Below are 25,111 nucleotides of genomic sequence, written 5' to 3'. Positions count from 1 at the left end.
TCACTTTTTTTCCTCTGTCCTTTTTTTTTATGTAGATTCTTCCTTTTACTTTGAATATACTATGTACAGAAATTGCGCGACTACAGATACTGTCTACAGGCATACTTGTGCCATGTTTTTCTTCCAGAATTGGGTTTTTAATATTCGTAGGAGTAGTTCTGGTACTCTTTAAATTTTGCTGTTCCCCCTTGGTGAATGACTACGCAAGGGGCGTGATTGGGGGTTCTTACCCCGCGCTCGACTTTCTCGATTTGGCACCATCAACTCTCAACAATGGCGTCACGGGTCAAGACAGGGGTTTTTCAAACACTCGAGACAGTCTCCGACACGAACATCATCATCCGAGACGAAATATACGGCGAGCATAGCATCACCGAACCTGTGCTTCTACATCTACTCCGAAGCCCCGAGCTATCACGCCTCAAAGGTATCTGTCAACACGGAGTCACTACATTCCTCGGCTTCGGCCCCAAAGTCACCCGCTTCGAGCACTCAGTCGGTGCATTTCTACTAGTACGCGCAGTCGGAGCCAGTGTCGAAGAGCAGATTGCCGCTCTGCTCCATGATATCAGTCACACCAGTCTCAGCCATGTCGTTGATGACGCACTATCCCAACCCGGAGAAGGAAGCTACCACGAAGTCCACAAATCCCGATTCTTAAAAACCACCCAATTACCTCAGATCCTGACACAATACGGCTTCGGGAATCTCAAGCCCCTCGACGAAGAACTATTCCGCCTCGTTGAAATGCCATCACCGCACCTCTGCGCTGATCGACTCGACTACGCGCTCCGCGACGCACTAGCCTTCGAAAAACTTACTCTCGACCAAGTACGAGAAATATACCAATCTCTCAAAGCATTCCCATCCGCCTCCTCTCCTACCCGCATCCTTGTTCTCGAGAACGAAAAACACGCACTAGTCCTCGCTCGCGCATACCAAGCCACAGACAGAGATGTATGGTCCAATCGAGCCCAGGCAAATCTGTATAGAAGAACCGGGTCGATAATTAGGGAACTGGTTTATTCGGGCCGTGTGAAGGAAGAGGAACTCTGGAATTTATCCGATGAAGATTTCTGGGCATTGTTGCGTCGACAGGCGACACCTGAGATTCTTGTTGAAATGGATAAGATGGAAACTCAAGGTCTTCCGAATGAGGAGGAGTTGCGTTTACCTCGTGATGCTAAGATACGAACCATCGATCCGGATGTTTTCCAGAGTTCGCAGAAGGATCCTTTGCCTTTGTCGGTTGTTCTTCCGGAATGGGGTGTTGAGCGACGGGAATACATTCTTAGTAGGGAGTCCACGCGAGAATAGAACTTTGGAGGTTTGTGCGAAGATACTAGATACGGAATAGAAAAGAGCAAGATTAATCACTGGCAATCAAATATGTACTGTTTTCCTATCAAGGTAAATACAGTTAGTTCAAATTAATTGGCCATTGGACATCACTATAGATTCTGGGAGCTAACACTAATGGTACTACCTAATTTCTGCAGAGTTTCTACGATTCATACTGGCTTTATAAAGCGAAAACATGTATATATTCTAGAGTCTGCCTCGATAATATATTGCATTCATTGGCTTTGGCTAATCGAACACAAGTGCGGCTTTAATCACCGACTTATTCTTCATTGCGTCAAGGCAGTCCTGCCATTCTTCCAGTTTAAATGTCTTGTTCACAATTCCACTAACATGAATCCGCTTTCCATCTGCTCAATTATTCTTTCTTAGTTGACCAGTCTTGAAGTGACAGGAAAATACTGACCAAGATAGTTGATAGCAGCTGGAAACTTATAGGTTTGACTGAAAGACCCTATCAAATTTATCTCCTCTTTGAAAATCTTGTTCGGTGGTAGAGAAACGCGATCATCTTCACCATAAACACCGTATACCACCAACTTACCACCTTTTGTCACAAATTTGATGGCATTTTCCAGAATTTTCGCGTTACCTGTAGCTTCAACGACAATGTCGAAACCATACGGATTCTTGCTTCGAAGTTCCTCCATCTTAGTAGCCGCTGCTTGTGCATCGCGGGGGAGCTCGACAAATTCATCGGCCGCGTTAAGAGACCTAGCAAGCTCCATCTTCAACCCAGCCGGTGCAGCAATAACAGTATGACACCCACCATTTTGACGAAGAAGCTGAGCCAGGATAAGTCCCGTCGGGCCCGCGCCAAACAAAAGCACGCTGGAACCCATTTGAGGAGCAATCTTATCCAGTCCGTGAGCCGCACAGGCAGCGGGCTCTAACAATGTCGCATCCACATCCGAGAGGTTTTTGAATTTGAACACACGGTTTGCCGGGTACGAAGCATATTCCGCGAATCCTCCATCAACCATAACGCCATGGGCGATAAAATTCTCGCAGAAAAGTTCCTTGCCTCGACGGCAGTAATGACAGTGTCCGCATAACTCGGAGTTGTCTGCCACTACACGATCTCCAATGTTGAAATCTTGAACCTTGCTGCCAAATGCTGCAACTACACCGACGGTCTCGTGGCCGGGGACAAGCGGAAACTGGGGTCTATTGTCAGCAAGCTCTCTATGAAACCCGGAGACTGGTTTACCTGGGCTCCAAATTCACCATCGTGAATATGAAGGTCTGTACCACAGATTCCGGAGGCCTTTACTTTGATCTATCTAGCTGTTAGATGCTAAAATGTTAGGCGTTTTGTTGCGACGTACTAGAACATCATGCTCGCGAATTGTCGGAAGACTCTTCTCAACGATGCTGAACTTTCGAGCTTCACTATACTCTATAAAGACATGCGTTTCTATTAGTTTAATGCTTCTCTGAAAATTTTGAGGTCAAATATTCACAAACCCAAAGCTCGCATGGAAGGTGGAAGATCAAAGTGATTCGATCCGTTCATGGTCGATTCAACTAACTCCGAATTACTTGAGTAGAGGAGAGGTCAAGATAAAAAGGTATGACATAAGAAGTACTCAAGCCATTCGATAAATACTTGTCTTAAACTCGGACCACTCATGTGCATGACATCTCAAATATATGGAGTTGTCGGAATAAATCCAAACGGGAAATGATGGACGTATTCCCCGAGACGGTGACACCGAGACGGGGATTAGTTGGGAATTGTGGAGACAGAACCCCGCATTATATCTCGGACCTGGTTAGTAAACAAACCGACTACTCCGTGCCAGTAAGAACTGTGCAGATGTGCATATCATCCCCCCCCCCGAGGTGGCCTCATTCCCCTGCAGTACACCCAGGGTGAGTGAGAGCACAGAAAACAGGTATAACCTGTCCGAATTAATCTATAGTTTTGTCTTATTGGCGACCTCACGCAGCCAGGAGGGGCACAAAGAGCGTAGTTTGGCCAGAACGAGTCACGTGTGGTCGTAGCCCTCTCCGCCAACAGCCTAATCTACGCTTCATATCTACGCTTCGCCCTTCACTTAACCATGTCCTCCACCGACCCGCCTGCCGTGCGCCGCGATTTCGCAGAAAAAACCCATGCTACGAGCTATCCCTTCATTTCGCCATTGGCACAGGACCTTTCTGGACGGCATGTGCTTATCACTGGCGCGGCCTGGGAGGACGGCGTGGGCTATGCCACTGCCACTGCCTTTGCTCGTGCTGGAGCATCCTCAATCGCTGTCATAGACCTACAAGGCGTCTCTGATGAACTTGTCTCTCGACTAAAGGCTGCGGCTGTAGAGGCAGGGCGGCCAGAATGTCAGGTAGTAAGCGGTCGTGTTGACATTTCTCAGTGGGAAAGCGTTGCGGCTTTCAAGGAAATCATCACGGAGGCCTTCGGATATCGGTTGGATGTACTCGTCAACAACGCAGCGCATCAAGAGCCTTACAGTTCCATCCTAGACGCAGACCCAGATGTGTACTGGAAGACTTGGGAAGTCAACGTCCATGGCCTATTCAACATGACGCGCGCGTTTCTACCCATGCTAATTGACACGCGCGCAAAACACGACGGCCTAGGCATCATGATCAATGTAGCCTCCTCCGGTGCTCTTAGCGTGCGAAAAGGCGGCGCAAGCTATCGAACTTCCAAGCTTGCAGTACTTCGATGGACAGAGGCGCTGAACCTAGAACATAGCGATGACGGTTTACTTGCTTTCTGCGTCAATCCCGGAGCAATCAAGACCCATTTGACGATTAACGAGCCTGAAAAGGTGCGTAACATGCTGCCACATAAGCCAGAAATCGCAGGAGATACCATTGCCTGGCTTGCTGCGGAACGACGAGAGTGGATGGGTGGAAGATATATTAGCTGTCCATGGGATATGGAAGAGCTCATTGATAGGAAGGATGAAATAGTGAAAGGGAACAAGCTTAAGCTCAGTATGGATTTTTAAGTCTTGAGCCTGACAAACTTTGGATTTGAGGTATACGACGCCTTTCAAAGTTTATCATGTCTTCCAAGATTTCCGGATGCCCATGAAAGCTGGAATCGGCCATAGTCCCTTTTAGGCTGCGGGTTGTGCAGTGATCCCCTACCCGCAACCCGGAATTTGCACTTTCATACCCGTACCCGTAGGGGTACGAACGTGCTGCATATTAGAATATCCAAAAGACTACAGAAATGACTCTGTACAAATGATAGCAAGTAGAAGATGTATTCCAATCTCCGAATGCATACATATGAAGATATTGTGTTCATTGTCTCAATTTATCGCTATCCCTCGTGCAGATCCTAGCCGAAAAATTTGAGAATCAAAGGACTTTGATTTCAAACCTCAACCTTCTCAGTGATTTCCAAATGCTCCGCTGGCTCTTCTTTTTCCCGGATGATATGTTCATCTCGGGCTTCATATTTCTTGGGCCGTTTGCTAGAGATTGCTTCCTTGTCAAGACATGCGAAAAGAGGAGGATTGCTCCGATAGTAGTCGTCCATATCCTCCAAAGTGCGACCAGCTGTCTCCGGATAAAAGACGTAGATCACAGGTATCATAGCTGCGTTCAGGGCAATCCAAACAATGTAAAAACGCCAGCCTAGATTCTCAATGCCGATTGGGGTAATTTCGACAACCATAAAATTGAAAATCCAGTTAGTAGCAGCTCCAAGGGCGGCACCTTTCGTCCGCATCGTGAGTGAATTGATTTCAGTTGGGTATACTATATCATTGATAAGTATAGGAGTTCAGGTAGATGAAGCTCGATTTGGAGATGAGAGATGAAACTTACACCATGGCACTCCTTGCATGCCAATTCCAAAAAAGACATAATACAAAAAGAAAAAGGCCACGGAGGCTGAAGCCACCTCCTCCCGGTGAGCATACCCAGGCATTTCGTTGTACCGGATAAGAGCCGTGATGAAGATATAGCAAAAACACATTCCCGCTGCACCAAACATCAAAAGCATTCGACGTCCCCATCGCTCCACGTTGGGAATTCCGATCATAGAGAAGAGAAGGTACTGAACGCTGTTGCAGGCTGTAAGTAGCCTTGCTAGCGATTCGTCTAGTCCCACAGACTTTGTCAGTACCGTTGGCAGATAATAAGAGGTGACATTAATTCCTGAGAATTGCTGCATTGCCTGGGCACCCATTCCAAGAATAAGTCGGCGAACTGTCTTTGTGCCCGCCTTCTCATGCGCTCGCCCGCGTAGAATATCACCGAAGCTAACACTGTTTGCTTTCTCATAGTCCACACTGTATTGAATCTGGCTCATCTGAAGCTGAACAAAAGGATCGCTGCTGTCCTTGTCTTCGAGATCAGCAATAATCTGCAAAGCATCATCTGGGTGCCCATGGGCAACAAGCCATCTATTGCAGAATCAGTATCAAAACATTCAAGAGGGGCGGAAACATCCCGATACCTAGGAGACTCGGGCAGCCACGGCACTGTGCAAAATAAGATAATATTGAAGATGAGTTGAAATGAGAGAGGGAATCGCCACGAGACTGGCCCACTTGCGAACGAAAGGCCGTAATTAAGCCAATTGGCAAGCGAAAAGCCCACAAGTACTAAGACATTCTCTAAAATAACCAATTTGCCTCGTAGTTGGACTTTTGAAGTTTCGACTTGCCAAATGGGTGCAGTCGATGTATTGAGACCTGCAGAAAAAGAAGGCACGTCAATTTTTAGTATTCCAGGAACCTTCTGCGCTTCTACGTACCGTTACCAATTCCTGCAATGATACGGCCAGCCATCATATGACCTAGGCTGTAGGAGGAGGCCTGCAAAATAGCGCCAATTGTCATGATGGTAGTGCCCACCAAGACCGTGTTTCTGCGGCCTAGTCGTTCTCCAAGCCAGTAGGCGGACAAAGATCCCAGAAAGCAACCGACATCATAAATGGCTGCGACCGTTCCCACCAAGGACGCTTTTGAAGACTCTGCAAGACCATGTAGCTGAAGAAAGTCTTGCGAGATCACGACTCCACTGAAGACTCCCTGAAGTAGAATTTAAGCCCGGCACAATGTATGGCCTCCTCTCTCTTGGGACGTACTTGATCATATCCATAGAGAGTCATGTCAGCACCGCAGGCCAACGTGATCCAGAACGTCAGCCATCCGCCCCGAAGGCCGAAATATGGTTTTGCAGATTTGAACATTTTATGGCAGGATAAAAGTCAGCCGAATGTTTCATAGTTTCCTCACATCGCCGAGACCATGACAGCTATTTATTTTCCCACCCTCTACGTTATGCGGTGGGGGATAAAATCCGGGGTGACGCTATTCTCCACTTCCCTAGCACAATGGCATGAGCCACGAGACGGGCTGTTCATACCCGTGGACTGGATGGTTGTAAACAATTTCCGTTCACCGGTTTAAGTTTTACCCCAGATTACCCCGGTCCCACGGGTGATATTCGGGGTAGTTCCGAATTAGGTAAGCCCCCTGCTTTATCTCTCATCCCGCGTGGCGACGCAACGACGTCCCCGAGACGAGGAAGAGTGATAATTTGCTGCAGCAAAGATGAGCTTGCCTTTTGACCGGAACAATGTCGATTATGCAGATTTTGATGACACCGAAACGATGCATTCACGATCACCATACCGGCGGTCACGCATCCGAAAGTCCCGCGGTCGCGGCTTGCGAACGAGGAACGGATGGTGAGTTGCTTATTTTCCGAAGTTGTCGTGCTTACTTAATTGACTTGATTGATATAGTGTGCAATGCAGGAAACGACATGTGAAATGTGATGAGGTTAAGCCGATATGCGGCGCCTGTGCTAGAAAGGACAATACCTGCGAGTTCGCCAGCTCGAGCCACAGCACCAACGATTCAGTCTCTGGCAGGGCCTTCGTGAAGGCTACCCCCGAGCTATCCGCAGAGCGGATATCATCTCCAGCGGAGAATAGCGAGCATGCATCGAGTACAACTCAGGCGGACCAGGTGACTTTTGAACCACCTGAAGCTATCATTCCAGCCGGGCCTAGTTCCGCTGTTGATACCAACCCCTCTCCGCCTGTCGAGTTTAATCGATCCACGGGAGACCAAATTACTTCGATTGAAAGTCCATTCGCTATTCCAGATAACTATTTGTCACCTTCCAATGCATCGTTTGCGGCTGTACGATGGTTTGGGCTACTTGCGAATGATGCGGCTCGAGACAGTTCAACGGTGTGGACGATCCAAAATTCTTGGGCGAATCAAAGTCTCTCGTTGGGTCACTCCGGCTCTGACGATCAAGCTCAACTGAGCTCGCTGCAACGCGCGACTCAAGTACTGGACGGCCCTTCCATATACGGTAGTCACGACTTGACGCATGTTGGTGCGTCGGGAGAAAGCCCGCTCGAAGAAGAGCAGATCTGGCAGTCACGGGAGCCAATTGATCTTCTGCCAGCTGAGGCAACCTTGTTTGGACATTTTGTAGATCGAGTGAGCCCCTGGGTATGTTTGGTTTGCCCTGTTCATGACTTTGGAAGGCTTAACTGACATTCAATCTCCACAGATAGATTTGTTTGACCCCATGGCCCGATTTTCTACGCTCGTCGCACACTTGGCTGTAGGCTGATCCTTATTTTGCGAAACAATACCACTACTGGAGCTCTGACATGGAAACTGCAGATACACAATGCCGGCCTGATGAATGCTATACTCGCTCTCGCATATCGACATCTAGCTTTGAATCCACGTCTGAATGACCATAACGCCCCAAATAAAGAGGACTCAGCTCTTCAATATTATTATCAGACCCTCCACTATGTCCAAAAAGCTATGCAATACTCTGGCTACAAAAGGAGCCTAGAGCTACTCGCGACCACATTGATCATCTCTGCCTACGAGATGCTTGATAACTCCACGAAAGATTGGGAGAGACATTTAGAAGGCGTCTTCTTAATACAACGATCACAGGTTATTCATGGGGAATCAGGGGGGCTGCATTCGGCTGTTTGGTGGGCGTGGCTTTGTCAGGACACCTGGGCGGCGTTCCGTGAGAAACGCAAAACTCTTACATTTTGGGTTCCGCAGAAGCCGCTTTCTGTATTGTCACCATATGAGCTTGCAGCACGCTCAATATACAACGCGGCGAAGGTTATCAGCTACGCCGCTGAAGCTGCGACTGAGGCAGACATCAGACGCCGATCTGAAGAGGCGACCCGCCTCCGTAGGATGTTGAGTGATTGGCAAGAGCATCTGACCATTGAATTTTCTCCGCTGCCACTCCGCTCACGCCAGCAATCGTCACGCTTTCGACCAATTTGGATCCATCCACCTGTATTCGGTATGAACAAAAAGACTGACTCGATCCTTGAAAAGTAGCTAACGAAAAAGATAGCCGTGGCGCTTCAGTTCTTCAGTGTATCAAATATTCTATTGCTTGCTCATGAGCCTAGTTTGGGAGGCATGGAGCAGTACCTTGAACGACAAAGAGTGATTAAACGCTGCGTAGAGAATGTCTGTGGCATTGCTGCTACACTGAAAGATGACCCCTCCAGTCTCATGTCATCGCAAGCTGTATACATTGGTAAGTCCTTGCTGCTTCTACCAAGTAAATACGGCTAACTTGAAATAGCGGGGAAGTTTACTCAAGATAAATATGCCCGAGAAGCTATATTAGAGCTACTAGAGTCTAGTCGTGAGCGGAGTGGCTGGCCAATTCGATCCTTAGGCGAGGAACTACAGCATTTCTGGGAAGAGCACGAGCCGACAAAAACCGCAGCTGTCTCAAACTTAGACATGAGCTTAATTTTATAACTAATTGAATATTAAAACTCTTTGATTCTATTAAAATGTCTACAATCTGAGCAATGCCCCTTTCACAGTCGCTCCTAACTGGACTCTCCAGAGTCGATGCTCATTCAGAGCAAAGATCTCCCCATTTCTCCCGAAACAAAAGTTTGCAACACCACCTTCAATGAGGACCCTACCCAAAAGAACGCCACCCGGGGACCATACGTTGATGCCGTCCCCGCAACCACTGTACACATTTCCTTCAAGGTCACACTTGATGCCGTCTGGGATGCCCTGGTCCGCCATGGCAAAGAGACGCCGGTTTGTGAGAAATTTTTCTCCACCATACTCAGAAATATCAAATGAATAGCTAGGGTTGAATTGATATGAGTCTTGCTGGGTCCTAATTGAGTGAAGATTCAGGGGTAATATGCACTTACATTGAAGAAACTCGTTGATCATCGATCGTCCCGTCGCCGTGAACCCGATCGGTATCGGTAATATAAGCGACCTTTTCATCCGGCGACAAGGAAATACCATTCGGTCTCCCAAATCCATCGGCCATAACTCGAATATTCCCAGTTTTCGGGCACCATCGGTAAACTTGATTAGGCAAGCATGGACGTGGCCGGTAGCCCTGCTCAAAGCCGTAAATGGGATCCGTGAACCAGACTGAGCCATCCGTGTGTACCACCACATCATTGACAGAATTAAACTGCCGACCGAAGAAGTCGCTCTTCAAAAGCTCCGACTCATATGAACGCGTGGACATACGGTATAAGCCACTTGGCTGGTCCATGGAGCCTTGCGAGCAAAAAATAATGTCGCTCTGGCCGTAATTAATGCCTCCGTTGGCCATGGGGATATCAGTGGGGACCTCCTCATACGTTACTGGCCTTTTATTTAGATCCACTTGAGTGATATAGACCTTTTGTTCATTATTGGGGCCGATACATCGGTTGCTAGTGATGTAAAGATTGTTGGTATCAGGAAAGAAGACCCCAGCCTCGTGAGCGAAAGGGTATGCTTGATGCTCCGCCAGAAGCTCTAGTGTCGGCGTGGGTCCAATAATTGCTGAAAAGCGCTTATCATGACTCTGAAAGCAAGTCGCAGAATCGGTGGGCATGATGAAGTTCAAGCAGCACGCGCACTGCTCTAATGTGAGCTCCTGGAGATGGTGTCACTTGTCGCTGAAGAAGACAAGTGCGGTGAAGAACCTAGGGCGACGAGAAGAACAGAAACGGCTCAAGGATATTTCAATGCTATCGGGACTTCAGGAATGGAGCTTTCGAAGAAAGGCCAGATTTGAAACCTCGCGGGAGAGGGCGGGGTAGATCGTGCCTCGTCTCGAGGTCATATCGTCGAATTTGAAGAGCCACATTTGTCACGGGTCAGCGTTTTCTTAAATGAGTTCATTCAACACAATCAATGTACAATGTGACCTGAAATCGATATCTTACAGCTCTCTACGATCCCAAAATGTCTTGGAAAAACACCAACTGCCATAAGCGCATTCTCCGCGATGCGGAAAATGGCCACTATGGGGTCATTGCCGCCATCGCATACAACATCGAACAAATTTTGGGTCTAGTGAAAGCAGCGGAAACTGCACGCTCACCACTTATTATTCAATTTTTTCCTTGGGCCATCGAATCTACAGATGGCCTGTTGATACATGCCGCCGCCGACGCTGCTAGGCGCTCGAGTGTGCCTATCAGTATTCACCTCGACCATGCTCAATCTCCAGCAATCATCAAGCGTGCGGCAGAACTTCCATTCGATAGTATCATGGTTGATATGTCGCATTACGAAAAGGAAGAGAACTTGCAGAAGACCCGAGATTTGGTTCAATATTGCAACGAACGCGAAAAGGCCACGGAAGCCGAGCCAGGTCGTATTGAAGGAGGAGAGGATGGAGTCATGGATACAGCGGGGCTGCAAGCTTGTATGACGACCGCTGAGGAGGTAGACGAGTTCATTGACACGGGTGTGGATGTCCTCGCCCCTTCGTTTGGCAATGTCCATGGTGAATACGGCCCGCGTGGCCCGCAGCTGGATTTCGACAGGTGAGTCTGAGTGTTCATCGTTTGTAACATGAAATTTGCTAACCACTGAATCGTTAGATTTGAGAAAGTCAAATCTCAAGCAAATGGCAGAATCAATTTGGCTCTACATGGCACCAACGGATTTGCCCCAGAGCTGATGAAGCGCTGTGTGGCCGCCGGTGTTACCAAAATCAACGTTAATCGGCTGGTCTTAGATGACTATTATGACCACCTTCATGCAAATGTTGGGAAAATGCCTCATACGCAGCTTATCGAAGAGGGTATTCAGAAGGTGACAGATCTCACTATCAAATGGATGGAAATCTGTGGGTCAGCGGGTAAGGCATGAATGAAATGTCGAGTTGGCACACAATCGGGAAAAAAGTCAAACGAATAACTTCTCAATCAAGATATTATTGTGTATTCCTCTTTCAGTCCACATATATTGGCCTTGTTACTAGTAGTTTTCGCTCCTTGGGAATTGCTCAAGGGCACAGAATAGCGACGTTCTATCGAGCAACTCCACTTCCAAAGGTTACAGACTTGGATACCTAGTAGTAGTAGTAGTAGTAGTAGTAGTAGTAGTAGATAAAGAAATACTAGTATATTTCCCTCATATTGATTACTCATATGTATTTCTATAGGTTACATCACGGAGAGAGCTGATATTCTGCAATCACTGCAGGTTACTGAACATCCCACCGTCAGCCAATAGTCCAGTGGCGTTCACATAACGGCTCATCTCTTCACAGGCCAGGAAAACTGCAGGGCCTGCCATGTCCTCCGGGTCGCCAATGCGACCGAGTGGAATACGTGCCTCAAGTGCGGCTTTTTTGGTGGGATTTTTCATGTCATGATCGGCTAGCTGGGTGCCAATGGTGCCAGGCATCAATGCATTGCATCGGATCCGGTCTTTTCCAAGGGATATCGCCATAGATTGCATCATTGATAGAATGGCAGCTTTTGTAGGTGTATAATGTGTTTGCAAGCCACCGCCAACTAGGGCGCTGACAGAGGAAATGCCGATAATCGAACCGCCATGCCCTTGCTTTACCATCTGGCGAGCGGCAGCTTGGCAAGAATAGAAGCAACCTTTTATATTGACATCAACACTGTGATCAAGAAGGGCTGGCTCGATCCTGGGTAAATATGTTAGCGCAATTCGATCTATGCGGTAAGAAAACCAACGAGACCATTGGAAGATTTCGATCTTGGTATTGCGATTTGACTTACTTGAGAAACTCTGCTTGTTTGAATACACCCGCATTGGCAACAAAAATGTCCAACTTGCCCCACTTAGAGACAGCTTCCTTGACCAGGCTGGAGCCAGACCTAGGGTTTGTCACGTCGCCAGATAGCTCAAGAATTTCACCCGCATTGATACTCTTGTTTTTGATCGCCCTGGCCTCCTCAAGAAGACTGTGCCGATGCCTTTCATCTTGGGGCATTCCTAAGTGGTTGACTGCGACATTACATCCTTGAGTAATATATGCCAGAACAATTGCACGACCGATTCCAGTGGTACCACCGGTGATTGCCGCGGTCTTGCCCTTGAGAAGGTTCCAAGCAGGAAGCGCAGCCATTGTAAACCGAGCTTATATGAGTGAATGGGTGGTTGAGTGAATATGACGGCGGCTCAACAGGTCGAAAAGATGAGAATCGAAGAAAATCGACGACTCTATTGAAACGAAATATGAAATGTGGTGAAGGCTTGGGACATCCCCCACATTTGGTCCTCAATCCAGCCGAGACTGACTTCTTCCATTCACCCCTCTTTGCCTTTGGACTGGGAATGACCCTCTTGTCTCGTCTCGCCCAATGATGACGCAGATAGTGGATTTGTCGTCTCGGGACACAAGGTTGACCCACCTTGTGTCGTCTCGGGACTATACCCACGTTCTCCAACATTTCCCGTCTCGGGCGACTCTCGACTCGGGAGGTGCGGAGTGCACCGAGGGCAAATGATGGATTTTGGACGGGGTTCTTGACGAGAAGTTGCTACAACTCTTCTTTTTATGATTTATAAAAAGGCATTTGACTTTTTCTAATTCCTCTCAACCTTGTCCTCGTGAATTCTTCAATTACCAACCTCTAGGTCTCTCACCTTTCCTTCTCATTTCAAAATGGCTCCCTCTGTGACCTCCGACCAAGTGGTCGTTCCCCAGGCGGAAAATGCTCCCCAGACTCAGGTTACTCTCGGTGGAAAGGTGATTGCTAGTGGGTCTATCTGCAAAATCTGGTTGCATACAGAATGTTGTCAACTAATGGCGATTAATATTAGTTACCGGTGCCAACCGCGGTATCGGCCTTGGTATTGCCGAGTGCTGTCTTTCCAACGGTGCAGCCAAGGTCTATTCTATTGACATTGGAGAGACCGGTGACGATTTCAATGCTGTCTCCAAGCGCTTCCCCGGCCGGCTCTTCGCTGTCACCGCTAATGTGACCGACGAATCGACTATTACGACTGCGATCGATAAAATCATTGAGGAAGCTGGCGCTCTCCATGGAATGGTGGTCAACGCTGGACGTACAAATCACAAGGCCGCTCTCGACTTTACCAAGGAGGATATTGAAACCTTGTTTAACGTCAACCTCTTCGGTGCTTTTTACACCGCACGCGCTGCTGCTCGTGCATTTATCAAGCTCGGGATCAAGGGATCTATTGTCTTCACAGCATCAATGGCCTCTTATCGTCCCAATAAGGTTAGTCTCAATCAGAGCGCGTTCATTAACACATTCTTAACATTGCCTCTCAGCGCGTTCCTTCTACCCCCTACGGTGCATCGAAGGCAGGCGTACGGAACATGACCCATACCCTGGCCATGGAGTGGGCGCAGTACGGCATTCGTGTCAACAGTGTATCTCCCGGTCTAGTGAAGACAGCCATGACATACTGGGTGCCTCAGCAACCAGACTGGGAACAGCAACTCAAGTATTATGGTGGATTCCCTCGGTTGGCCGAGGTACAGGAGCTCGGTGGCGCCTACGTGTACCTTCTAAGCGAGGCCGCTAGCTACACCACCTCCATTGATATTCCAGTCAATGGTGTTATAGGAAGTGAGTATTCTCCAGTCTCTCTTGTAAGTAGAATCGCCATGCTAATAATAACCCCAGTTTGTTAGATATTCCCCTCGACAACGAAATTATGACTGGAAGTGAATCAGATTCGTAGATTTGGAAACATTTACTGCTTCCTGGTTTGATAGAAATATAGTCGATATTATAATGAGATGTTTATTCATATATATCTGAGATCTTAACGCACACCCTTGTGGTCCGTGTATAATTGAAAGAAGACATCTGTGCACCAATGACAAGCTGTGTTTCTTGAAGAGAACTTCGAAACTCAGCTCTTGTACAATACAAGCTACAGTCAGTGTCATAGCCCTTGATGAAACATTTACCAAAATTTGCAGATACAAATAAAAATAGAGAGCATAGGACCTCCACGGCTATTGCAAGCTTTAGCACATTACAACCTTCAATACAATGAAAGGAACAGCATAGAGAATCGGGCACATAAATAAGTCTGAGTGCCGTTTTCATTATTGGGAATTACTACAGTCAACTCCCGCTTATGGCACACCCTGCCATCCAACAGAATTAGTGTGCTATAAGTGAATTGTGCTAGAAGTGGTCTGGTGACTAATATTTCTATAATGATCGACATCATTACTTCCGCTTTGAGAGCCATGTCTCTTCCAGTGTCTTCTGTTCCCTCCTATCCACCTGTAGTCTAGTAAATATACCTATAAGGCCCTCTATCTGACGAATATTTTCCTCAGTAGTACCCTCTTGGTGCTGTGCCCATAGAAGTGCATCCTTCATACTATGAATGACTGCTGCACTAGATGGTAAGTCAGGTGGAGGCCCAAATATATATTCATCATCCTCATCATCACCATCACCATCACCGCTAGCGGTTATATCCAGGATAATATCAGATAAATCAGGTTCACCAGCGTTGTTTTCATCTGATGGGTTCAGGAAATTATCTAATGGCATAATCTCCTGAGCACTCCCAGAAAGCTTGCTAGTTAACCTCTGATATAGATCACCTAACTGAAGTACTTCTGGTTGTCCTTCTATCTGACTAGTACGACCAGTAATAGTACTCTTATCAAAGCAGTTTTGTATAGTCTCGTTGAGTACCTTATTACGCCATGCCTGGGTGATCCAGTGCAGAGTATAATTAAGGCTCATTTTCTTTTGAGGATCAAGGTTCCGATCAAGTATATTAACCATCCAAAGCATCCATTTTCTCCGATAATGGTGCTTTAGGTTCTGGATTATACCTTGGTCCAGTGGTTGGTAAATTGACGTTGCATTCGCTGGGAAGAAAAGAACCCTGATATTGGGAGGTGGGGGTGCATCTTCAAGCGCGCATAAATGTGCAGAGAAGTTATCAAGCAAAAGCAATACTCGTCTTTGCTTCCCAATATGCTTATAAAATGAGTAGAGCCATTCTTTCATAATTCCACTGCGCATCCATGCCTTCTTATTCCAACGCCAGGTACATCCAATCGCCTGGAAATTTACCCCCCCGAAGGGCTCGCGGTGTCTTTGCAGTACCAATTAACCACAAAGGAAGTCGGTCTGAACCAGTAGCATTTGTTGCAACTACTATAGTAATTCGGGCCTTATCCTTCTTTTGACCAGCATATCCATCAGTTGATAGACCACCATTTGGCATACGACGCCAGTAAAGCCCAGTTTCATCCATATTATAGATATTCTCCTGATCATATTGGTCACAGACTACCTGAATAGGTTTTATCTCATCATGTATTGAGCTCGGAACGGATGCAGCTTCACCATGGAAGATATGATATCGGAGAGAGTGACGTTGTTTAAACCGGGTAAGCCAACCATCAGAGAAAAGAGGCATTGGTAGTTTAGAATATTCCGGTATCTTTCTCCAGTATTCAATAGCTTTGAACCGAAGAAGTGGCCCCGTTATCGGAAAGCCAGCATCCTGGTGTCGCTGTTGCCATTCAAAGAGCTTATCATCCAATATAGGCCAATGCGATGCCGACGTACGCATGTTTAGACTAGCTGGACCAGTATCAAGATGCTGGTATTTAGATGAAAGGATCCTTGAGACAGTAGCCCGATCAATAAGGCGACCAAATTGGGATTGAAACCATTCAACGCAGGCTCTCTAAGATGGTGTAGGGTGTGTTTCAGATGCATAGACACGTAGAGCCTGTTTCTGAGCGTCAGATATGCCCTTTCTGGCACGTCTGGCGGTGGGCATCCTAGCCGAAAGAGCGATCGAATTCTGCATTTTGATTGGTAGATATGTATGACTAAGCAACAGGAATTGGAGGAGAATTGTGTGCTTTAGCTGAGTGTGCCATAAGTGGTCTATTTATATGGCAGATAGTGGAAAAGTGGGTCCATCCACAAAATTTTGGTGCTATAACCGAATGTGTGCTAATCATGGGCGTGCTATAAGCGGGAGTTGACTGTAGTAGATGTGAAAAATGTTGGCATTGAGATTTCATTCGGAGTGCCTCAACTTTAAGTTGAACATATAACTACCCACAACCTGAACTTAAAGTATCTCAATTTTTCATGCAGACGCTTTCAAGTTCCAAGTGCCGCAATTACATATTTCAATGACCAGAGACCATTTCTTCATGCTCAGACTTGCTAGCATTGTAAGCTTTCTCGGAATCCTCAACAATACTGTTTCTCATCCGGGCTGCACCAAAATTTGGGTTTTCAGCCAAGTATGCCGCAAAACTCGACTCAGCTTCCCAGACGAATGGTGACTTAGAAGTGAAGAGTAAATCAATTTCTTCAAGCGTACGCTGACTTGACTCAGGATAAAAAGCCCATACTAAACGGCCGTCAGTCCAGATCATTTGCCATGGGGGTAGAGTTAGCGGTCTTACCGATAGGGATACTGATAAGGTTAACGGCACCAAAGACATGCAGTGTGTTCTCTCCGATGGCCTCGAAAATGTACGGAAGAGCCAAGGTCAATGATCTGATTCATGTTAAAAATTTTCAAAAAAATAGACCAACTGAAAACAAACTTACCCGTTGCCCAGACTCCAGCCAACAACGCCCCATGCATTCCCCTTGGCTCGGACTTTGAGGGGAAATATTTCTGCTGGATACAACCAGGGTACAGTGAGCCAAGTAGCACCGAATATGAAGGTATACAGGTAGACCATTGAAGTTGCTGCGACCCCCCAGGGTGCCTGGTTTCCTGGGTTGTTAATTCCGCCACGAGCCATGCCACCTGCAAGGAACATGGCAATTGCTTGTCCTGCTGCTCCCCACCATAATGTCCAGCGTCGTCCGATCCTATCCAGAGTGATAACACAAATCAATGTAGCGAACGCGTAAAAGATGTTGTTGAGCCCTGATATCCACATTGTCTTTTGAGAATCGAAGCCGGCGATCTTGAAAATGGCTGCAAGTATGATTAGCCTCAGATAATAATAAAAAAGACCAGAAACAACTTACTCGGTGCGTACATTGTGATTCCAGCAATTCCTGACCAACATTGAATAATTTGCAACCAAATCACGAGTTGAACGCGTCGGGCAATATGCAAATCTCCCTGACCGAGCCCGAATAGCATATGGTAATAAGTGATATTTTCTTCCGATTCCGCCTCTAACTCGACGGCAGTCTCAATTTCTTTCATTTCTAACTCAACCGCACGCTCGTTTTCAACCCCTCGAAGACGTTTCAGGACGTACATTGCCTCATCCCGTCGACCCATCATACAAAGCCAACGAGGGGATTCAGGGAAGAACCAGCAGCCGGTGACGAGTAAAAGCAGCATGACAATCTGGAAGGCTATAGGGAATCGCCATTGGAACTCGGAAGTGCCGTTGCTGATGTAACTGAGTCCGAATCCCAGCCAATAAGCCACCACGACGCCAACAATATTCAGCGTGAATTCCATGGCGATGAACATGCCACGAGACTCATAATCAGCAAGTTCGGAGCCATAGACAGGAACAGTAGCATTCAAGATTCCAGTGCCGATGCCGTTGATAAAGCGAGAAACGATCATCCACGTCGGGTTCATTGCTGTGCATTGGAGCACTGCGCCGATTATTCCCCATGCAGCGCCAAAGGCGAGTGAGTTGATGCGGCCAAACCGATCACTTACATAGCCCCCCATGAAGCATCCGACCAAGGTTCCCAGATAATACACCGAGACAATGCCCCCTTGCAACAGGGTGTTGGTAATAGTGATCGATCCATTCTTCTCGTAGCCCAACCCCATTCGGTCCACATACGCCTTGGAGTCATTGACTCCACCCATCATACCTTGATCATATCCTGTATGCTATGTCAGAATAGTTTCTCTCATTCAATTCGAATTATTGGCTGGAAAACTCGCCGAAGAAAAATATGGCAAGGCCAGCGAGGCAGTTTGCTGCTATCAAAAGTGGCCTTTTCTCTAACCGAGAGGCGATCTTCCACTTTGCCCGCTCATCGCTCTTAATAGCGAACATCGTGGTCCTCAGAATAGAATTTTGAAATTTCAGTGGACAAGCGCAAGTAACCATGGGAATTTGTACGAAATGCGAATTCCCTAGTCATTTATACCAGATCTGTAAGCCCTCCAAGCCATGGAATAATGTCCAATGCGTACCCCGGATTTGGAACTTCATCCGATAGTGAAACCTGGGGGCGGGTTGCCCCAGATCCGAAAATGAGGAGCCTTGTTGCGGGGCTCGACCGAAGGCAACTCGACTGGGGACAGGGGCACGAAACGGGGATCCATCCAGGCCTTCTGCTTGTCATTGGCCGGGTTTCCTAAAAGGGAAAGAATAATCAAATATGCGGGCTATGTCGATTTGAGCTCTGGATTGATGCTGATGCAATCACATCTACAGCTCTCCATAAGCGCAGGGTGGTCAGTACTGTTGTATATAGGGGAATTTTACCTGACCCTCTTGAAGGCCGTCTATAAATTCTAAGTCTAAGATTATAAGTGTTCTGACTGCCCTAGTCTCCATCTTTCTAAGGGGACTCGTACCTACCTGGGATGGAATAGATTGGCTAATCTGCCCTAGAGTATCTGAAGTAGCTACTAGTCTACCAATAGAAGATAGTCATAACAGTAGATAATTAGAGATTAGAAACTTTTATAGTACTACTGTGATATTTTTCAAAGTTATATACGAAATATTAGGAAGTCTTTACTGGGAGGTTACAGGAGGCCTTTAAGACAGTCAGGTAGGATTCCCCTATATACAAGAGTACGGACCCTGCGCTTATGGAGCGCCGTATCAGATCAACCTTGGAACCGGGCTCCGAGTTATTGAATATCCGCTGAGAATTTAATGTCTAATATTTTCGAGAAAACTATCCTATTTGCGTTATAATGCAATTTGAAACGAAAAATATGACTTCGATTGGTCTGTCAAATTTCAAGTTTATTCTCCGTCGCGCCACTGAGCCGTTTATCCACAAACTCCCTGTATGCTCGCTGCCGGGAGCACATGTCCAAAAATACCTCATACTTGGCCTGGAGAAGCTTCTGCTCGTTTGTATCAGCTGTAGGGTCGATGCGTCGGCCTGGCTTGCTCATTTGGCCAATAATGTCCCACAGGTCCTTTGAATTCCCTTCTGGGCCTTTACTGGCCGCCATAGCTGCTAACATAGCAGCACCGTGACATACAGCAGCATGGATGTACTCAGGAAGCACGACTGGCATCTTGCAAGCGGAGGCAATCAAATGAACTAAGAGCCCATTTTGCGTCTGGGAGCCCGACATGAAAATTGACGAAATTTGATGCCCGTATCGATTCATAGTATCGACAATATGGCGCGTTTGCAGTGCAATGAACTCCAGCGCACCATAATAGTGCAAAGCCAGGCTCTTGATTGATTGGTCGCTTTTCAATCCAATGATTGCCCCGCTCATCTGGGAATCAGCAATCGGAGACCTGTTGCCCCATAAATCACCGTAGAAAAAAAAAGTGTTTGGCCAGCTGAGGGATGTGAACGACCTGTGATTCCTCGGCCTCTTTTCGAAGATATTCATTAATGAAATCATAAATATGGGTACCGGACTTCTCAGCTGCTTCTTTTGCTTCCGAGTAAGCTGGATGGCTCTCAACAACCTGTCGTATGAGTTCGCCAGTAGCCGACTGGCCTCCTTCAGCAAGATATGCGCCGGGAAAGAGAACGTCCCGGTAGGGGCCCCAGACGCCAGGTACAAATAACTCATCTTTTGACATAGCCAAGTGGCATGTTGACGTGCCAGCCACCACCGCCAGCCGATGTTGAACGTGTTCCTTTTGGTCTGCCAAGCTCGCAAGTCCCAGATCAACCTTCGCACCAACCGTGCCAATCCAACCTGCGTAGGCATCGATCACCCCACTACCGACAGCGATTCCGGGCGAAAGCCCGAGCTCAGCAGCAGCTTTCTCAGTTAAAGGTCCAACATATTCGCCAGCACTGAGAAAGTGGCCGTCCTGTGAAAACCACATGTCAGATTTTCACCAAAAGAATAACAAATGTCGGTGAACAATTTACCTTGCCTTTTATACCCCCAAGTCTTTCAAATCCTTCGTTCGTAAGATCCTCTAGCCCGATAGAGGTCAAAAAATCCGACTGCCAACCCTCTTTGCAATTCTCTGTTCCAGATGCAAGATATCCCTGTTTGCAAATTACACTGCAGTAGCTGCGGGCTTCCTCCCGGGTAGCCAGGTGTGTAAGGGCATCTGCAAGATCGTAAAATTTGCAGTCAAGAAACGTGCTTGGGTTCATATGCTTCTTGAGCCAAAGAATCTTAGGTATCTCCATCTCCGGTGACATGCCGCCTCCGACGTACTGCAGAACGGGATGCTTGGTCGCATTTATTGTTTTTGTCTCATCTATGGCACGATGATCCAGCCAGAGAATGACATTGCGGTCATTACTGACACTTGCGCCGCTGACAGAAACCGGTCGGTCGGTCTTCTTATTGAAGAGAGCAAGAGAGCAAGTGGCATCAAACGCGAGGCCGCGGATATTTGCCTTTGGTACCTCGGATTGCTCAACCACTCTCTTGACTGCTGTACATATGCTGTCCCAGATGTCGGTAGTTGACTGTTCGTAGTAATCAGAATATGGTTGCCATGTTTTGATGTTTTTCGATGCGAGACCAATTATGTTGCCATTTTTATCAACAACGCAAGTACGGGCGCCTCCTGTGCCTACATCGATTCCAATATAGTAGTCTTCGTTCTCGTCATGGGACATGGTGGAAAAGCAGTCTGAATCACCAAAATATGAAGGATCTGGATACTTCCAGCACGCAGACGAACTCCCGGTCACTTTAAAAACCAATTCTATTTGCCTATTACTCTTTTGTTCTTCGGTTATTACGTTTAATTTCGTCTGGTAGCACGATATGTTTTCTCGGTTATGGAATCAAGAGAGACCATCGAGATGTGGAGATCCCCGAGACGGCGAAAGCCCACGACACGGGGCCACCAACTCCACAAACCTCTGGGAAGAGTATGCGCGATATTGAACATCAAAAACAGATTATTTGGCTATGGGTCATACAAATAGAAAGGATATGAGTAGTAATCGGATATAAATAGACACACCCACGATTGCAGATGCTTTCTAGGAAAGTCATTATTACGACAGATCCAGAAATTCCGATATGGTTCTCTCTAAGCCTGAAGATGCCCCGGTGCAGACGCTCTTTGACCTTACAGGAAAAGTCGTTGCCATAACCGGTAATTTAATTGACTCGCATATTGGTCCTGTCACTGACATTTTTTAGGCGGAGGTCGAGGAATTGGTCTAGCTGTTGCTACTGCATACGCCGAGGCTGGAGCCAAAGTATGTCCAACTTTATTACTTTTTCCTAGCTTTTCGCATTCAGAGCACTGACCGTTTTTTCTAGATTGCTCTTCTTTATCGCACGACGACAACCGCGCCAAAAACTGCAAAAGAACTTTCTTCTAGGTATCAAACTGAAGCTCACGCTTACAAAGCCGATGTCACTGCCCCCGAGGAAATATCTGCGGCGATAGATCAGATCGTGCAGGACTTTGGAAGGTTGGATGTTATTCTTGCCAACGCTGGTATTTGCTCCGAGCATGCGGCCGAAGACTATACACCCGAGGAATTCCAGGAGATCATGAACGTGAATGTCAACGGTGCATTTTATACCGCACAGGCCGCTTCGAGAATTTTCAAGAAGCAAGGTTTCGGAAATGTGGTTTTCACAGCATCTGTCAGCGCGACACTCGTGAATACACCCCAACGTCAGGTCGCGGTACGTACTCTCTGTATTTTCCTCTTTCTGGTACACTTTCCAGAAACAACGAGGTTATAAACTCGCTCTTGGATTTCGTGATTGCTTATGCTTTCAATTTCCTTTATAGTACAATGCCTCCAAGGCTGCCGTCTTACAACTTGCCAAGTCGCTCGCTGTGGAATGGGTAGACTTCTGTCGAGTCAACTGCGTTTCACCTGGCTATACACAGACTCAGATTATGGAATATGCTTCCAAGGATATGCTCTCTAAGTGGCTCGGTCAAATCCCCGCCCGTCGATTTGCTTCTCCCTACGAACTTAAAGGGGTAAAGACATCCCACTTGTTTAAAGCCATTAAGTAAGAATTATGCTAACATGTTTCTAGGCCTACCTTTTCTGCGCTTCTGATGCTTCGAGTTACATGACAGGCTCGAATTTGGTGATTGATGGAGGATTCACCCTGCCATAAAATTGAACAAAGCTAGATTATATAGATGAATAGAAGAGCTTCCTCGTTGCTTCTGTACACTGAAATAGCTTCCCAAGTCGCCCATTGAAGCTACTTTCTGCGTATTTTAGTTTAAGTTTTCTTAAAGAGAATGTTGGAAGTAAAATCCCAGAACACGGAGCTCCTAGTAATTTTTTCAGAAAGTCGGGTATGGTATTTGATATTGAATAGGGCTGTTTCCGGTGCAGTAGTCTCATATAATCATCGACTATTAAGCTGTGTCGATTCGGATGAGACGAGAGATATATGCCAGTCACATCTACGGATTCTTAATTTCTGTATGGTGATTATTCTACTCTTAGTATTTACTAAATTATTGATCGGCTATTTCGAGGTACTAACCGATATGACTCTCGTAGCTCATTCTTTCACCAACTCGACCCAGAGTTACATATGTTCCATTTCTGACACCAGATATTCAAATCTTCAGCAAAAGTGACAGCTTACTCACACTCTGTCGGTTAATCTTGACTTAGGTTGAGGTTGAGGAAGATAGTACGACTTGTTTCAACTTTCCAGGGTGAGTTACCAGGTAGTTGAGCTTCAAAAAAGAAAATTTTATCAAAGTTTGTTGACGGGAAAACTTGTTATCGACAAAACCTTGGAAGCGTCTAGGTACTAGTACCTAGTTATATACATCCATGGATTTTCCGTTCCTGATATGCTTAATGAGTTTTACCCCTCATAGTACCGTCAATTCCTTCCAAGTCACTGTACAAACGCCATTCGTAGTCCAAGCTGGGATCATTGAACCGGGCCTTCGCATCTAGGGTTGCTATCTGAGCCATATCTTCACGCTGCAACTCAAAGTGGGCCGCTAGGTTTTCCTCAATTTGCCAGTCGACCACACTCTTGGGGATGACGGACCGGCCACTGTTGATACCCCACGCAAGCACCACTTGCACCGGGCTCTTGCCATACTTTTGACCAATCTCCTTCAGAATTGGCTGGTCAATAACCCGCATCATATGCGAGATTTCTTTTGACCATCCGGTTTGTCGATAGAAGTCATTCATATTGCCGAGTGGGCTAAATTGGACAACGTGGATTCCCTTCGTCTGCAGCCACTCGTTAAACCCCTTTTGCTGTAGGTAAGGGTGGACCTCCATTTGGTGGACGGCTGGGACCTAGAGGATAGATTAGAATATTGTCGCAGATATCCGAGAGTTTTGGGATAGGGGAGAGTATTAACCGTGGAGGATCCATTAATCAAAGTGCTAATTTCGCCTCGACTGAAATTTGACACTCCAATTGCCTTGACCTTTCCGGTCCTAGTCACTTTTTCCATCGCTTTCCACGTATCCAAATACGTTGTCTCGCCTGCAACCATTCTCCCATCGGCATCCCGGGGGAATCGGTCAGGGCCTCGCTTAAAGGTGCACGGGTAATGCATTAACAGAAGATCAACATATGGGGTGTCTAGATCTCGAAGAGAATCATCCACGGCGCGCTCTACATCGTTTGGATGATAATCATTGCACCATAACTTTGTGCTGACGAAAATCTCCTTACGTGGAATTCCGCTTTTTTTGATTCCCTTTCCGACCTGCTCTTCCACATTGTAAACCCGAGCTGTATCGATAAGTCGCATGCCCTTTTGCAAAGCCAGGCTAACAGTGTCTTCCTGGGAGTCGGGATCTTGGAAAGTGCCAAATCCGAGCGCCGGGATTTTTGCACCGGTGTTAAGTGTGTAAGAGGTCGCATGGGTGTTCAGGGCGCGAGAAGCGGTTGAAGTTGTGAACATTGACTTCCTCCCCAACGCCGTCACCCGGGTCGCTCTGGCTGCCAGAGAAGCCATCGTATCAGAATGGGTGCAAGATAGGATGATTGTATAGAGCAAAAGGTCGATGTCAGCTTTCTTTTGTTGGTAGAAGCCGAGTTAACGCTTAAATGCTCAATTGCATGGGAATGCGAAGCTGTGGATTTCCAACGGAGTGAAACGAGATTTGATGGGAACATCGTGCCCCTCCCCCATGTCGGCGTGGTGGACGCGAGACGAAGTGATGGGGAAATGCCAAGAACACCCCGTAACGGAATGGACGTGGGGAACACCCCACATACCCACAACCATCACGAGATGTAGATTTTGTCAAAGAACTTGAATCCAGAGGGCTATCCTTGCTCACGGCCTTCATCGCAACAGCCAGACGCGATATATGCTCCAGAACGATGAGGTATTTTACCGTATGCTGTTTTTGTGAAATGAGGAT

At 46.9% G+C, this 25,111-nt stretch overlaps 14 protein-coding genes across 14 annotated transcripts; 6 read left to right on the top strand and 8 right to left on the bottom strand.

Moving 5' to 3' along the window:
* Positions 1-273: 273 nt before the first annotated feature.
* N7509_003508 (uncharacterized protein) lies at positions 274-1,317 on the top strand (the record flags this gene model as incomplete). The annotated part of the gene is made up of 1 exon (XM_056628145.1): positions 274-1,317. One exon carries the CDS (start codon positions 274-276, stop codon positions 1,315-1,317), a length of 1,044 nt encoding a protein of 347 aa, XP_056490879.1.
* A 273-nt stretch (positions 1,318-1,590) lies between these two features.
* Positions 1,591-2,878, bottom strand: N7509_003507 (zinc-dependent alcohol dehydrogenase family protein; the record flags this gene model as incomplete). The annotated part of the gene is made up of 5 exons (XM_056628144.1): positions 1,591-1,712; positions 1,769-2,522; positions 2,573-2,641; positions 2,691-2,761; positions 2,830-2,878. 5 exons carry the CDS (start codon positions 2,876-2,878, stop codon positions 1,591-1,593), a joined length of 1,065 nt encoding a protein of 354 aa, XP_056490878.1.
* A 550-nt stretch (positions 2,879-3,428) lies between these two features.
* On the top strand, positions 3,429-4,340 carry N7509_003506 (SDR family NAD(P)-dependent oxidoreductase; the record flags this gene model as incomplete). Its single annotated transcript, XM_056628143.1, has 1 exon — positions 3,429-4,340. One exon carries the CDS (start codon positions 3,429-3,431, stop codon positions 4,338-4,340), a length of 912 nt encoding a protein of 303 aa, XP_056490877.1.
* A 374-nt stretch (positions 4,341-4,714) lies between these two features.
* N7509_003505 (sugar porter family MFS transporter) lies at positions 4,715-6,541 on the bottom strand (the record flags this gene model as incomplete). The annotated part of the gene is made up of 5 exons (XM_056628142.1): positions 4,715-5,100; positions 5,170-5,750; positions 5,804-6,041; positions 6,104-6,380; positions 6,437-6,541. 5 exons carry the CDS (start codon positions 6,539-6,541, stop codon positions 4,715-4,717), a joined length of 1,587 nt encoding a protein of 528 aa, XP_056490876.1.
* Positions 6,542-6,905: 364 nt separating this feature from the next.
* N7509_003504 (Zn(II)2Cys6 transcription factor domain-containing protein) lies at positions 6,906-9,131 on the top strand (the record flags this gene model as incomplete). The annotated part of the gene is made up of 6 exons (XM_056628141.1): positions 6,906-7,042; positions 7,100-7,823; positions 7,885-7,938; positions 8,001-8,658; positions 8,713-8,901; positions 8,950-9,131. 6 exons carry the CDS (start codon positions 6,906-6,908, stop codon positions 9,129-9,131), a joined length of 1,944 nt encoding a protein of 647 aa, XP_056490875.1.
* Positions 9,132-9,170: 39 nt separating this feature from the next.
* On the bottom strand, positions 9,171-10,233 carry N7509_003503 (SMP-30/gluconolactonase/LRE family protein; the record flags this gene model as incomplete). The annotated part of the gene is made up of 2 exons (XM_056628140.1): positions 9,171-9,477; positions 9,548-10,233. 2 exons carry the CDS (start codon positions 10,231-10,233, stop codon positions 9,171-9,173), a joined length of 993 nt encoding a protein of 330 aa, XP_056490874.1.
* A 353-nt stretch (positions 10,234-10,586) lies between these two features.
* On the top strand, positions 10,587-11,501 carry N7509_003502 (class II fructose-bisphosphate aldolase; the record flags this gene model as incomplete). Its single annotated transcript, XM_056628139.1, has 2 exons — positions 10,587-11,173; positions 11,231-11,501. The coding sequence occupies 2 exons, from the start codon at positions 10,587-10,589 to the stop codon at positions 11,499-11,501; spliced, it is 858 nt and encodes a 285-aa protein (XP_056490873.1).
* A 327-nt stretch (positions 11,502-11,828) lies between these two features.
* Positions 11,829-12,735, bottom strand: N7509_003501 (SDR family NAD(P)-dependent oxidoreductase; the record flags this gene model as incomplete). The annotated part of the gene is made up of 2 exons (XM_056628138.1): positions 11,829-12,291; positions 12,386-12,735. 2 exons carry the CDS (start codon positions 12,733-12,735, stop codon positions 11,829-11,831), a joined length of 813 nt encoding a protein of 270 aa, XP_056490872.1.
* A 540-nt stretch (positions 12,736-13,275) lies between these two features.
* Positions 13,276-14,274, top strand: N7509_003500 (uncharacterized protein; the record flags this gene model as incomplete). The annotated part of the gene is made up of 4 exons (XM_056628137.1): positions 13,276-13,369; positions 13,434-13,855; positions 13,909-14,209; positions 14,267-14,274. 4 exons carry the CDS (start codon positions 13,276-13,278, stop codon positions 14,272-14,274), a joined length of 825 nt encoding a protein of 274 aa, XP_056490871.1.
* Positions 14,275-15,650: 1,376 nt separating this feature from the next.
* Positions 15,651-16,439, bottom strand: N7509_003499 (uncharacterized protein; the record flags this gene model as incomplete). The annotated part of the gene is made up of 2 exons (XM_056628136.1): positions 15,651-16,313; positions 16,350-16,439. The coding sequence occupies 2 exons, from the start codon at positions 16,437-16,439 to the stop codon at positions 15,651-15,653; spliced, it is 753 nt and encodes a 250-aa protein (XP_056490870.1).
* Positions 16,440-16,770: 331 nt separating this feature from the next.
* N7509_003498 (sugar porter family MFS transporter) lies at positions 16,771-18,639 on the bottom strand (the record flags this gene model as incomplete). Its single annotated transcript, XM_056628135.1, has 5 exons — positions 16,771-16,997; positions 17,053-17,147; positions 17,201-17,579; positions 17,633-18,463; positions 18,525-18,639. The coding sequence occupies 5 exons, from the start codon at positions 18,637-18,639 to the stop codon at positions 16,771-16,773; spliced, it is 1,647 nt and encodes a 548-aa protein (XP_056490869.1).
* Positions 18,640-19,553: 914 nt separating this feature from the next.
* On the bottom strand, positions 19,554-21,379 carry N7509_003497 (FGGY-family carbohydrate kinase; the record flags this gene model as incomplete). The annotated part of the gene is given in 3 exon segments (XM_056628134.1): positions 19,554-20,079; positions 20,099-20,610; positions 20,672-21,379. The coding sequence occupies 3 exon segments, from the start codon at positions 21,377-21,379 to the stop codon at positions 19,554-19,556; spliced, it is 1,746 nt and encodes a 581-aa protein (XP_056490868.1).
* A 412-nt stretch (positions 21,380-21,791) lies between these two features.
* N7509_003496 (uncharacterized protein) lies at positions 21,792-22,862 on the top strand (the record flags this gene model as incomplete). Its single annotated transcript, XM_056628133.1, has 5 exons — positions 21,792-21,867; positions 21,915-21,973; positions 22,038-22,412; positions 22,522-22,719; positions 22,779-22,862. The coding sequence occupies 5 exons, from the start codon at positions 21,792-21,794 to the stop codon at positions 22,860-22,862; spliced, it is 792 nt and encodes a 263-aa protein (XP_056490867.1).
* Positions 22,863-23,566: 704 nt separating this feature from the next.
* On the bottom strand, positions 23,567-24,699 carry N7509_003495 (aldo/keto reductase; the record flags this gene model as incomplete). Its single annotated transcript, XM_056628132.1, has 2 exons — positions 23,567-24,028; positions 24,094-24,699. 2 exons carry the CDS (start codon positions 24,697-24,699, stop codon positions 23,567-23,569), a joined length of 1,068 nt encoding a protein of 355 aa, XP_056490866.1.
* Positions 24,700-25,111: the final 412 nt, after the last annotated feature.

The sequence above is a fragment of the Penicillium cosmopolitanum genome, assembly GCF_028827165.1.
Source record: "Penicillium cosmopolitanum strain IBT 29677 chromosome Unknown utg000005l:1.0-4006212.0:1.0-4009387.0, whole genome shotgun sequence".
Lineage (NCBI taxonomy): Eukaryota > Fungi > Ascomycota > Eurotiomycetes > Eurotiales > Aspergillaceae > Penicillium > Penicillium cosmopolitanum.
This window is presented reverse-complemented; position numbering and strand designations above follow the sequence as displayed.